Genomic DNA, 13,826 nt, shown 5'->3' on the forward strand with positions numbered 1-13,826 from the left:
TGGATGACCAGAGACATTCAAGATACGATGTGGAGAATCACCTGATGAAGGTGCTAGTGATTCGAAACAAGCCTGTTGGACTTTAACCTGGCGTTGCAGGACTTCTTACTATTCAGGACACGATTAGAAGGAAAAGGGAGGCTTTTAACAAGTATAAGAGGATAACCAGGGAAACGGTAGGACCCATGTGGGTGGAGCCAGAGGACATTGGTAGGATGTTGAACAAATATTTCATATCTGTCTTCACCCAAGAGAATGAGGAGGTAGTTATGGAACCCAGGGAGATAGATTGTGAGGTTCTTGAGCAAATTGACAAAGGGAGTGACAAGGTCATGGACAGATGCATCTGCAACAAGTAGATTGGTGAGGATGAGGTCAAGTAGGGTTGCTTACCTGCCACAGACCAAGTCTAGCAGCTGTGTGCTTTAGGACTCGACCAGCTTAGTCAGTAGTGGTGCTACCAAGCCACTGTTAGAGGTGCCTAAGTGCTTCTTCCAATTTATGCTCAACATTGAGGAGTACTGGTTCATCAGCTGAGGGTGGGAGCGGTAGGTGGTAAGCAGCCAGCCTTGCCCATGTTTGACCTGATGTGTGAGACTTAATGACGTCTAGAGTTGATGTTGAGAGCTCCTATGGCAATTCACTCCTGACTGCGTACCACTGTGCTGCCATCTCTTGTGAGTCTACCCTGCCAGTGGAACAGGACGTAACCAGGGATGGTGATGGTGGTGTCTGAGACATTGTGAGATATGATTCCGTGAGTATGACTAGATCAGCCTGTTGCATGACGAGTCTCATAGAATTTACAGTGCAGAAGGAGGCCATTCGGCCCATCGAGTCTGCACCGGCTCTTGGAAAGAGCACCCTACCCAAGCCCACACCTCCACCCTATCCCCATAACCCAGTAACCCCACCCAACACTAAGGGCAATTTTGGACACTCAGGACAATTTAGCATGGCCAATCCACCTAACCTGCACATCTTTGGACTGTGGGAGGAAACCGGAGCACCCGGAGGAAACCCACGCACACACGGGGAGGATGTGCAGACTCCGCACAGGCAGTGACCCAAGCCGGGAATCGAACCTGGGACCCTGGAGCTGTGAAGCAATTGTGCTAACCACAATGATACCATGCTGCCCTCTCCCTCTCCCAACTTTGGCACAAGCTCCCAAATGTTAGTAAGGAAGACTTTGCAGGGTCAACGGGGATGGGTTTGCCATTGTTGTTTTTGGTGCCTGGGTCAATGCCGGGTGGTATATCTGGTTTCATTTCTTTTAGACTATTTCGCAGTTTGATCCAACTGAATGGAGTGTGGCTCAAAACGTTAGCTCCCTTCTCTCTCCACAGATGCTGTTAGACCTGCTGAGATTGTCCAGTATTTTCTGTTTTTGTTTCAGATTCCAGCATCTGCTGTAATTTGCTTTTATCTGAGTGGCGTGTTAGGCCATTTCATAGTCAACCACATTGCCATATGTCTGGAATCTAATGTAGGCCAGACCACTTAAGGACGGCAGATTTACTTCCCTAAAAGCTGTTGGCTTCTTATGCTGAACATCATTAATGCTGTGTTTTTATGGCAATGGTCACTGTAAATGGCGGAGTACCCCAGTACCCCAAAGATGCGCTGGGGAATCCCCTTCAGAAAGTTTAGGTAAAGGATGCACAGCAACAGGGAAGGTACATTTATCGGGAGTGGGTGTGTAATACAGTTAAACAGGATGGAAAGAGCTGAGATATCAGCCATGATCGAGTGACGGAGCAGACACGATAGGCAGAATTGCCTAATTTTGCTCCTATACCTTATGGTCTTATGGAGATTTTCAGTTAGGATTGGGAAAACCCCACTTGTGCATACAGCCCATGTGTGATTTTGCTTCTGATTTCTGTCTTTTCATGTACTTCTGTTTTGCAATGCATTATGGAAGTCATAATGGAGTTTTGAAGATTGTTCACACAGAGGCGGGCAGACTAGAAGGCTTGCCTCTGTTCCAGCACCCACATCATATCAAGGCTATACACCTTTACATCCCCAGTATCACCATTGCCACCTCACTGACCCCTCGGATCCCCCATGCCTCTTCAGATCCTCCATTCTACCTCCCATGTCACCTCCATACACCCACTCATTCACGTATCCTCTATAGTCACTCCCTCAGAATCAACTATGTTCAGTCCTCATAGCCATGCAAAATAATGGAAATTTTATAAAATGCAGTTGAAGAAAAGTATTAAACTACTGACCATCTAATTAAACCCTTAATTAAACACACTACCATTGATTCTCAAAATCCTTCTCAATTGAAAAAGTTGATCTTTTAAGGGGCCATTAAGTTGTGTAAACAAATAACCATGTGCTCTGAAGCCACATAAAAGGTTGGCTAAGTACATTATTATAAATTGGAATTCAGCCAAGCATTCATAACGGCCACAACATTTCCAATATTCTTGCACATCACAGAGTCTAAAATTTAGAGAACAGATGGTGTCTTCTCCATTTGAAAGCTAATTACCTGTCAATTAATGGAGGGGAGCAGCTGATTTTTAAAAAAAAATCTTTCAAGAGCAATCCACGTTCTTTCCCCACAGTCAGAGCTATATTCAAACTCCAGTCCAAACATGAACAGGAGAGTATTTCAATGTATTTTCCTTTATTTTTGAATGCATTATGGCACTTTCTCTGGAATAAGTACAGTAATGCTGTCAACACTTGCAAAGTGATGGGCAGTGTAATGATTAACTTACTGTTGCAGGGCAGAGCACCATGATGAATTACTGCATTTAAGACATATCTACTTTACAATACAGCATTTAATGGGCAGTATGACGGCACAGTTGTTAGCATTACGGTCTTACAGCACCAGGGACCCAGGTTCATTCTTGACACGGGTGACTGTGTGGAGTTTGTACATTCTCCCCGTGTCTGCGTAGGTTTCCTCTGCGTGATCCAATTCCCTCCCACAGTCCAAAGGTATGCAGGTTAGGTGGATTAGCCATGTTCAATTGCCCTTAGTGTCCAGAAATGTGCAGGTTAGGTGGGGTTAAGGGATTCCGGGGATGGCCAAATAATCTCCTTCTGCACTGTAGGAATTCTCTGAATAAGGATAGTTGAAGGTATGGAAACATTTTACATTTCTTACCGAATGTTCCAGACTCCTCGACAGGCTTCCTCCAGTGGTTTCACATTCTCGAAAGAGGTGTTTTTTTTAACGTTTTTCAAGAACTGCACCAGCATAGTATGCAGGAAGAAATGCAATTTTCCTGTGGTTCTCACAATGGGACCCTGGCCTTGGAAGAGGTTAATGTTTTGTAAACAAGCCTTTCCATTCACCTGAAGAAGGAGCCGTGCTCCGAAAGCTCGTGTTTGAAACAAACCTGTTGGACTTTAACCTGGTGTTGTAAGACTTCTTACTGTTTTGTAATCAAGACAGGGCATACAAGGCTTTGGAGCAATTGCTGGAAAAGGGGATTAGAATGGCTAGGTGATTGTTTTTGACTAGCGCGATGGGCTGAAGGGCCTTTTCTGTGCTATATGATTCTATGGCTCGATGACTCCAAGACCTTCCTGACCGAGCAAAAGGCCACGCAAAAATATCGTGAGTTCATTTTTCAAGATTTGATTCACACTTCCATTGGGAGAGAAAATCCAGCCGTGTCAGAGCAGAGATTGGGAATTGGACAATATTGCTGCTTCCATTCTGGCAAAGCTGACCAGACCATTTAATAAGTGCAGATAAAGTAGTCTCTGGAGAATCTTCAATGAATTTCATCAGGTGTACCTTTGAATCAACGATTTAAATTGAAATTAAACTTTTTGAGTGAAATATTTTTTGTCTGTTCATGCATGCTTAATCGATTTTTGGGTTTGGCTGTGAGAGTAAAAGAAATGAAATGAAAATCACTTACTGTCAGAAGCAGGCTTCAAATGAAGTTACTGTGAAAAGCCCCTCGTCGCCACATTCCAGCGCCTGTTTGGGGAGGCTGGTACGGGAGGCTGTTAAAAGTTGTAAAACGTGAAATCTTGTCCATTAAATCCTTTTATGAGAATTGTTTGGGATTCTTTTCTTTTTAGCTCACTGGTCCCTATGGGGATCAAGACAGTAGCAATATTTAAAAAGGAATTGGATAAGTACTTGAAGGAGGAAGAAACTTGCAGGGATATGAGGAAAGAACAGAGGAGTGGGTTTCCAAAGATCCTCCACAGGCATGATGGACTGAATAGAATCTTTGCTTTACAATTGAAGTTCATTGGTTATGCTTTAGTGGCATAGCCCTGTCAAAGCAGCTGGCCTATTCTGCGTCCGATGATTGTTACCACATTTGCTTTCAAGCCTAATGTGTTGATCAAGATCATAAATGTAGTACATAAAACGGAGATGACAAAACACTTCTTCCCCCCCACCCGCCAACCTTGAAAACTTAAATGTTAATTTGAGAAGACCAAGAATAAGATGCTGCTATACTGCCTGATAATATTTAAAATTGTACTTGTTAATGGTATTTTAAGAATAAGTTTGTATAAATATTATAATGCAAAAATGTCTAGATAGGTTAAATTAAGGAAAATAATGTAATGATTTATGTGTGGCTCCTCTTTGAAATGTAAATGCAGCAATGAACTGGTGCCAAATTAATGTAAACCTCTGAATGGTTTCAAGAATAAGGTCACTGTCTTTCATGCAGGTTCGAAGATACCAGTCCTTCAAGCTTGGAGTTACATTTGAGAGTGAGTTTGTTTGTAACATCTCCAGAGGTGTTCGGTACAGCTGGTCCTTCTTTCAGCCAGATGATTCGCTGGTCAAACTGTCTCAAGTTGATGTTAACAAACAGTTCCTAATCATTCCAGGTTATCTGTTGGATTATGGAATCTATGTTGCAATTGCCAGGGTAAGAAATCAATCTGACCATGCAATCTGTGGGAAAAGCCACTACAACATGCTTCTAAATCTAATAGGATTTGCTTTAAAGTTCTTGAGTGGAAAGGGCAGGGGAGGGAATCTATGCATGGAGCCTGAGGAAATGGGCGAGGTATTAAATGAGTCCTTTGTGTCAGCATTCACCAAAGAGATGGACTTGGTGGATGATGTGTCTGGGGAAGGGTGTGCAGATAGTTTGGGTCATGTTGAGATCAAAAAGGAGGAGTTATTGAGGGTCCTGAAATGCATTAAGATAGATAAGTCCCCAGGGCCTGATGGGATATACCCCAGAATACTGAGAGAGGCAAGGGGGGAAATTGCTGGGGGTTAAGAGCAATCTTTGTATCCTCAACTGGCTACAGGGCAGAGCGCAGAGGATTGGAGAATAGCCATGTTGTTCCTTTGTTTAAGAAGGGTAGCAAGGATAATCCAGGGAACTACAGGCTGGTGAGCCTTACGTCAGTGGTAGGGAAATTATTGGAGAGGCTTCTTCGATGCAGGATTTATTCCCACTTCGAAATAAGTGGATGTTTTAGCAAGAGGCAACATGGTTTTGTGAAGGGGAGGTCGTGTCTCACTAACTTGATCGAGTTTTTTGAGGAAGTGACAAAGATGATTGATGAGGGTAGGGCAGTGGATATCGTCTTTATGGACTTCAGTAAGGCCTTTGACAAGGTTCCTCATAGCAGGCTGGTACAGACAGCGAAGTCGCACGGGATCAGAGGCAAGATGGATACTGAACTGGCTCGGTCATAGAAGACAGACAGCAGTAGTGGAAGAGTACGTTTTTGAATGGACGGCTGTGACTAGTGGTGTTCCTCAGGGATCAGTGCTGGGACCTTTGCTGTTTATAATATATATGAATGATTTGGAGGAAAATGTAACTGGTTTGATTAGTACGTTTGCGGACTTGAAAGGTTGTTGGAATTGCAGATAGCGATGAGGACCGTCAGAGGAGACAACAGGATACGGATCGGTTGGAGATTTGGGCGGAGATATGGCATATGGAGTTTAATCCGGACAAATGTGAGGGAATGCATTTTGGAAGGTTTAATACAGATGGGAAATATACAGTGAATGGCAGACCCCTTAAGAATATATATATTTTTTAAAATAATTTTTATTGAAAAATGTTTTACAAAATATATAACAACAAACAGTAACAAACAACAATAAAACAACATAATAAGCATAACACCCCCAAGACCGTAGCAATGCATATATCAAGCCCCACCCCCTCAAACCCGGTAAACATCAAGAGAACTTGAAAATAAATTAAATTAAATAAACATAGTCAACCCCCCCTTTTTTTCCCCCCCTCCTCCCGGGTTGCTGCTGCTGCTGACCTAGTTCCCTATCGCTGAGCCAGAAAGTCGAGGAAAGGCTGCCACCGCCTAAAGAACCCTTGTACCGATCCTCCCAGGGCGAATTTGACCTTCTCCAGCTTAATAAAACCCCTCCATGTCATTGATCCAGGTCTCTACGCTTGGGGGGTCTCGCATCCTTCCACTGTAGCAAGATCCTCCGCCGGGCTACTAGGGACGCAAAGGCCAAAACACCGGCCTCTCTCGCCTCCTGCACTCCCGGCTCCACCGCACCCCTTAAGAATATTGATAGGCAGAGGGATCTGGGTGTACAGATACACAGGTCACTGAAAGTGGCAACACAGGTGGAGAAAGTAATCAAGAAGGCATACGGCATTCTTGCCTTCATCGATTGGGGCATTGAGTTTAAAAATTGGCAAGTCATGTTTCAGCTTTTTAGAGTCTTGGTTGGGCCACACTTAGAATATAGCGTTCAATTCTGATCACCATACTACCAGAAGGATGTGGAGGCTTTGGTGAGGGTACAGAAAAGATTTACCAGGATTATGGTTGGTATGGAGGACATTAGCTATGAGGAGAGGTTGGAGAATCTTGGTTTGTTCTTACTGGAATGACAGAGGTTGAGGGGCGACCTGAAAGAAGTCTACAAGATTATGAGGGGCATGGACAGAGTGGATAGTCAGAAGATTTTTCCCAGGGTGGAAGAGTCAATTACTAGGGGCCACAGGTTTAAGGGGCAAGGTTTAAAGGAGATATATGAGGCAGGTTTATTTTACACAGAGGATGGTGGGAGTCTGGAACCCGCTGCCTGGGGAGGTGGTGGGAGCAGATACGATAGTGACTTTGAAGGGGCGCCTTGACAAATACATGAATAGGATGGGAGTAGAGGGAAATGGTCCCTGGAAGGGTAGGGGTTTTTACTTCAGACAGGCAGCATGGTCGCTGCAGGCTTGGAGGGCCAAAGGGCCTGTTCCTGTGCTGTAATTTTCTTTTTGTTATTACTTGTGGTCCAGTTTATGATACCGGTGTTATGTAACATTTTACTTGGACTCTTTAAAATGCTGGGGAAGCAGAAGATTGCCTAGATTAAAAATATTCAAGAGGATTTAAAGTGAAGCACAAGTGCCTGAAAAATAAGAACATAGTATTAATTTAAGACATTGAAAGTTTAGAAGGTGATAGGTGCTTGGATGCAGAAATAAAGTTTTAATTTATTACAAATTTATTTTATGTTTGATAGCTTCATGATTTTAAAATGTAGTAACTGTTCAGATCAATTGTTTAGAGGTAGGGAATGTTCCTTTGCCATGTAGGGCTGATTAACTTTAATGTTTGGAGGAGAAGAGGCTACTTCCTCTCCTGCACTTTCTGTTCAGAATGTCTGAACACTGTGCCAGACCTTGTATCCTATAGGCGCATGCAACACTTTCATCACAGGCAGTCTTGGTATGGTAACCTTCTCAAGACACTTAACAGTAAAATTGAATAAATCAATCCGAATGAGTTGCCTTTATGTGCCTTCATGTCTTTCAGAAATGTACCAGGGCACCATACAAATTTAATATTTTGAAGTTCAGCCACTCTCATTATTTAAATGAATGTGCAAGTCATTGTGCACATAATTTTGGAAGACCATTGTTCACATATTTTTGTGATCACTGGCTCCTCTTCAAACATTGCCATTGGTCCTCGAATAACCTGCTGAACTACCCAAACCCTGACAGACAGCTATAGCTTTGGTCGATCCAATTTACAGATCCTCATTTGGAGTAGTATATTTTCACAGCTACACTTGAATTGTCAGTCTGGGTTGTGTATATAAATCCAGGAATGGGATAAAGGGGCAGCAGGGTAGCATGGTGGTTAGCATAAATGCTTCACAGCTCCAGGGTCCCAGGTTCGATTCCTGGCTGGGTCACTGTCTGTGTGGAGTCTGCACGTCCTCCCCTTGAGTGCGTGGGTTTCCTCCGGGTGCTCCGGTTTCCTCCCACAGTCCAAAGATGTGCGGGTTAGGTGGATTGGCCATGCTAAATTGCCCGTAGTGTCCTAATAAATGTAAGGTTAAGGGGGGGGGGGGGGGTTGTTGGGTTACGGGTATAGGGTGGATATGTGGGTTTGAGTAGGATGATCATGGCTCGGCACAACATTGAGGGCCGAAGGGCCTGTTCTGTGCTGTACTGTTCTATGCTCTATGCTCTAAATAATCATGACAAGAGGGAGAGGAATTTTGTTTCAAGTTAATGTTTTACTAGAGTTATAACAGAACTGTACAAAAATCCTGAGTTGAATAATTTTTAATATTTCTGTTGCTCAGTTTGGAATTTGTTACAATGAAGAAAGTATTGAAAATGCATTTATTTGGGAACCACAATAGTTTTTACAAATGACCTTGACTGAGTAGTAGTCCGTCCAATGTCAATAGTCTTGAATTGCTTTCCTAATGCAGGTTCAAATCATTGGCACTGTGGTTTATAACAACTACACTGTAAATGTTGAGGTCCTTGCTACCCCACCAGTGAGTCTGATTTCAGGCGGTACACAGCTCTTCATAACCTATCAGCATGAATCCATCATTCGTTTGAATGGATCAGAATCGTATGACCCAGACTATCCAGGCACTGCAAACCTAAGGTGAGTCATAATGGAAAACAGTTTTGTGATCCAATCTAAAATGGAATCTGCAAACATCTGCATTTTTATAGCAATGTGAAAAAAATTCCAAGATCCTTACTGGGTGTTGGAAATTAAATAGGAATAGATAAGGGAACATTCAGCAAGCCACAAAAGGATATGTCAAGCACATGACTGAAAACCTGTAAAATAAAAGTGATTTGGAGAAGATTCTCAGCAGTAGATAGAGAAGGGGACAGCAGAAGTGTTTTTGAATATGGCACGACAGTTAAAGGCCCTGAACACCACTGGTTGGGTGAAGGTAGGAGGGCTGAACAGAGTTGGAGAATGATGGGTATGGAAGAGGATATAATGCTGGAAGAGGTTTGGACACGAGTGTGATTAATAATGTGAAGGAATTTGGAGACTATGATTTTAATTTATTCTGTTGGAGGACTATGAGCAAATGTAAGATAATGAGGATGGGGGGAGGGGGGAGGGGGTTGGATAATAATCAGTCTGGGGAATAGGTGTATGACCGAATACGACAATTAAGTTTTGGACCAGTTGGAGTGAAAAATGGGAGTTCCTTGTGGAGGATATTGGAGAAATCCTAACTAGAATTGACTGTCAAATCATTGAGGGCTTCATCTAAATGAGGGGCTGAAATGGGCAATATTGTGAAGATTGATGGTGATGGATAAAATATGGAATTTTAAGCTTAACTCAGACTTTTTAAGTTGACAACATTTTGTATGGCTTGGTTCAAATGATTTTGACGGAGAACTAGATCTGGTGATGAATAACAAAATCAACAGTTTATTTAATGCATTCACGTTTACAGCCTTCTGAAGGTGGGAGATATTAAGTAATATGCTAGGAAAGAGGATGTTGAACTTAGTGCTTTAACAGATGTGCAGCAGCAGAGGTTTCTGGATAGGTGAAGGGATGTCGGAGAGAACGTTAGGAACATATTTATACCATGGGTACAGATGTTTGACTAAAGGTAGGGCCATGAGGATGATATGGGAGCTAGGATAATGGTTAGAGATGACCTTACCAGCAGCCAAGCTTAAGAGCTGGCAGATCATGAGGAGAAATTAGGTCAAGGGGTGGACGTCAGAATGAGTGGGGAGAATTTTGCAAATGTGAAAGTGAATGATGCTACAAAGGCATGTTGTTTGGTCTCAATGGCATGAATGCCTTTTCTAAGTGGGGGTTCCAAACTGCAGTGGTGCTCTAACTGTGACCTAACATATACATCATTACCTCTTCGCTGTTGCATTCTTTGACCTTATTAATGAAACCCAAATGCCATTGGTCTCTGGTCTAACTTTGAGAATCTGCATTCATTTATGCAAAAACCCTTATGTTTCTGCTCACCCTTCTGTATTTTCCATCATTCTCCTGCACTAACTTTATAAGCACACATTAACATTTCTAATCTTCCTTTCTCAAAATAAGTACCTGAGAAAGAACAACATTTTACTTTTTTCCCCCCATGTGCCCTAATATTTCAATCATTAGCTAATTGCAATCTAATCTGTTATTTACTTAAAATGCCCGCATTTATTTTTCTTTTAACACTGCATAGGTTTTCCTGGGCTTGTGAAACAGTGAGTGGATTAAATATACCTTGCTTCAAACCTGATGCACCAAACCCACTGAACACAACTTCCAGAATAGTCGGTGTCTCAGTGTCTGCACTGAAAACTGATGTTGACCAGTTTCTGTTCAAGTTAACTGTTAACAATAATAACAGATATTCATCAGACGCACAACAGTTTATCACCATCAAAAAAGACAACAACTTAAGGTATGTACTGAACACCTACAGAACAAATTCTCTACAGGAATGTATTTGGGGTTTATTTTGCACTTTAATACAATCTAGCAACTGAAAACAAAGCATCAGGCAATACCTTGGGACCATATCATATTTTTGGGAATTGTGTGTGGTGTTAGTGCAAAAGGAAAACAAAGAGATAAGTCTATTTTCGGACAATATTTTTGAAGCTTAAAAGTTTTTATAGTTTGGAAAGAATGGAAGATTTCCTCTTTGCTACGTTTAACCAAAAAGAACCTCTTCGTATTTTGATGGTATTTTTGCTACTGCAATATCCTTTATAGAAGCCAGAGTTCTGAGAAGTCAGGATGTTTTGGGGTCAATGTAGCTTCTAACTGACCCACATAGATAATGGGTAGATCAGTAGAAATGCATTGACAGGATTTAAGGACATATTTCATAATGTTCAGCCAGGATGCATTCGAATGAGAAAGACTCCAGGAGATGAATGCATCATCCATTGCTAACACAGGACATTAAAGATAATGGCTGTGATTCTCCGAGCTGGCGGGATTCAAGTTCCGCCGGCGTGGTTCTAACATGGTTCCACCCTGCGGGCACTCGGAGTCGCGGCTGCGGTGGCCACCCTGGTTGGGGTGGGGGGGGGGGATCCGTCACCTGGGAGAGGGGCGTCCAAGACAGCCAGGATCGCGATCGAGGGCCACCGATCGATGGGCGCGTGCAGTCTGGGGGGGGGGGCCTATTTCTTCGGTGCCGGTCTGCTGCATGGGTCCGCCGTGTTGCGCGGGGCCGGCGTCGCCGCAGGCCGCCACGCACATGCGTGGACCCGTGGCCAGCAGTGCAGGGCCGCTTCTTGACAGCTGGAGCTGCGTGGTGCACTCCTGTGCTGTTCTGGCCCCCTGTGGGCCATGGAATCGCTGGGCCTAGAGGCCGGATGTGAAACACTCCAGTGTTTACACCAGCATCAACACTTAGCAGCCGTTTTGAAGAATCCCGGAAAATGGGCACGATCTACCAGCCACATCGCGTCCGACCAGGAGAGCGACGTGGCCGGTAGATGCTGGGTGAGGTCTTCTGCAGGCTTCCCTTTTGGGATTTACCCGTCCCGCAAGGCGGCTGTGACCAGAATTGCCAGGCCGCGCATGGTTAAGTAGATTTTAATAAATGTGTTTTTATTATCACAAGTAGGCTAACATTAACACTGCAATGATGTCACTGTGAAAATCCCCTAGTTGCCACATTCTGCCGCCTGTTCGGATACACTGAGGGAGAATTCAGAATGTCCAAATTACCTGACAGCACGTCTTTCGCGACTTGTGGGTGGAAACCGGAGCACCTGGTGGCAGACACTGGGAGAACGTGCAGATTCTGAATAGACAGTGACCCAAGCCAAGAATCGAACTGGGACCCTGGTGCTGTGAAGCAACAGTGCTAACCACTGTGCTACCGTGCCATACCCCCCATACCGGGGGGGTCTTGCGGGCCATTGGGGGCCCTGGGTGGTCAGGGTCAGAGCAGGGTCGCCCCTGGCTCACTCTTTGGAATGGCAGGCACCTTGGCACTTCCTGGATGACACCTTCGCACTGCCACCCTGGCACTGCCAAGGTCCATGGGTGGCACTGGCAAGCTAGGCAGGAGCACTCCCAGTGTGCCAGTGCCAGGTTTCAGGGTGGCACTGACCAGGTTCAAGGTCTGAGGGGGACCAAGTCCATGAAAGGAGGTTGGAGGGAAGTATGAAGGGTGGGGATGGGGGGGTTGGTCCAAGGCATGAATTGGGAGCCTCTGGGAGGTTGAGGGGATGAATGGTGGGGTCCAGAGGTTACTGCCCATATGCATGTTTGGGGGGGGGGGGGGGGGGTGACATTGCCCTTGGATGGAGGGGTGTGGGGGACCCTCAAGCTCACTTAGAAATCGGGCACCCTTTTAAAATGGTTGTCCGATCTCTGAGAAGCCAGTCTGGCCAGCGAGCTCAGCTCCTCTTTGATGAAAATAAGTCTGAGGGTTGGATTCTTCGGCCGTGCCCGCCATAAGATTGCCACGGACGGGGCGGGGACCATGACAAGGTCCTTGTACATCCGGCAGGAGTTTACGGTTGCTGGACTGCCATAGCCAACAAATCCCACCCTATGTATGGGCTAAACTAGTGAGAAACACCCCAGGTCCCAAAATGTGACAAAAGTATGGTTGGATGGCGGTGGGGACGGGCTGAAAGAGCTGGCGGGAAACTCCCAGAAAAACCCACCCCAGATGAAACTAATTTTGCGATTCTTCCATAAGGGAACAAAGTCCCCTAGCAAGTGCGTTTAGCCGTGTGTTTCCCACCACCCGCAGTGCTGAGAAAAACTTGGCTATTGAACGCGACTCACATTGACTAAAGGGCCTGAATGGGGAACACGCAGCCAAGGTCTAAATAGTCCCGTTTTGTACAGTGAAGAACTCCACTTGTTGGAACTCCCCATTGTCGTGAGAGATCTGGATGCCAATTAAAAGTGACGCAGTATAGGAGGGACCCCAGCCCGATTGCATGTGCACAAATGCTAGCTTGGCACCTTTGCTTTTCACAAGCTAGGGGCTTTTCACAGTTACTTCATTGAAGCCGACTTGTGACAATAAGCTATTATTATTATTATTATAATTATTATTATTTGCAGTGCCTATGCCTGCTGGCAGTGCTACCCAGACACCTTGGCATTGCCAGGCTGGGCCCCATTTGTGAATTTTGCACAATGGAGCCAGGCTTCGCAAGGATATCAGCATTGCTGAGATGAATGTTAACCCATTATCCACCGGCTTCATCACACTATCCCAGTCACAAAATCTCCAGCTACATAGGGGTCAGCAGTGAGAAGAATTTTAGGCATAAAGCTTGATACTCTACTAAAAGATGTAATTCGGCACAGTGAACCATTCTGTTTTTCAAGGAGCCCTCATGTTATCACTCATTAGTTAACTTTTAGAATCGCTGCCTCTATTTTACCTCACCTCCACCAGCTCAGGGAAAACCCTCTCGTGTCATAAAGCCACGCAACCACATTATCTGTGTTTTACAATTGTTGGTAATACAATAAGCAGGATGTAAAATGAATATAATTTTACTGCTTCACTTGTATAACTATTTGCACAATTTAACTGGAGTCTGTTTGCACTCTTTAAACAGAGGGAGAGGAAA

General features: G+C 44.4%; 1 protein-coding gene across 1 annotated transcript in view; it reads left to right on the top strand.

Annotated features, from left to right (window-relative positions):
• Nucleotides 1–13,826, top strand: part of LOC119965687 (polycystic kidney disease protein 1-like 1) — a 289,484-nt gene that overhangs the window by 44,231 nt on the left and 231,427 nt on the right. The window contains exons 7-9 of the mRNA XM_038796448.1: nucleotides 4,683–4,886; nucleotides 8,687–8,871; nucleotides 10,445–10,666. Coding sequence (XP_038652376.1) covers nucleotides 4,683–4,886; nucleotides 8,687–8,871; nucleotides 10,445–10,666 — 611 coding nt within the window. The remainder of the gene's footprint in view (nucleotides 1–4,682; nucleotides 4,887–8,686; nucleotides 8,872–10,444; nucleotides 10,667–13,826) is intronic.

This window comes from Scyliorhinus canicula, chromosome 5 (assembly GCF_902713615.1).
Source record: "Scyliorhinus canicula chromosome 5, sScyCan1.1, whole genome shotgun sequence".
In the NCBI taxonomy this organism is placed as follows: Eukaryota; Metazoa; Chordata; class Chondrichthyes; order Carcharhiniformes; family Scyliorhinidae; genus Scyliorhinus; species Scyliorhinus canicula.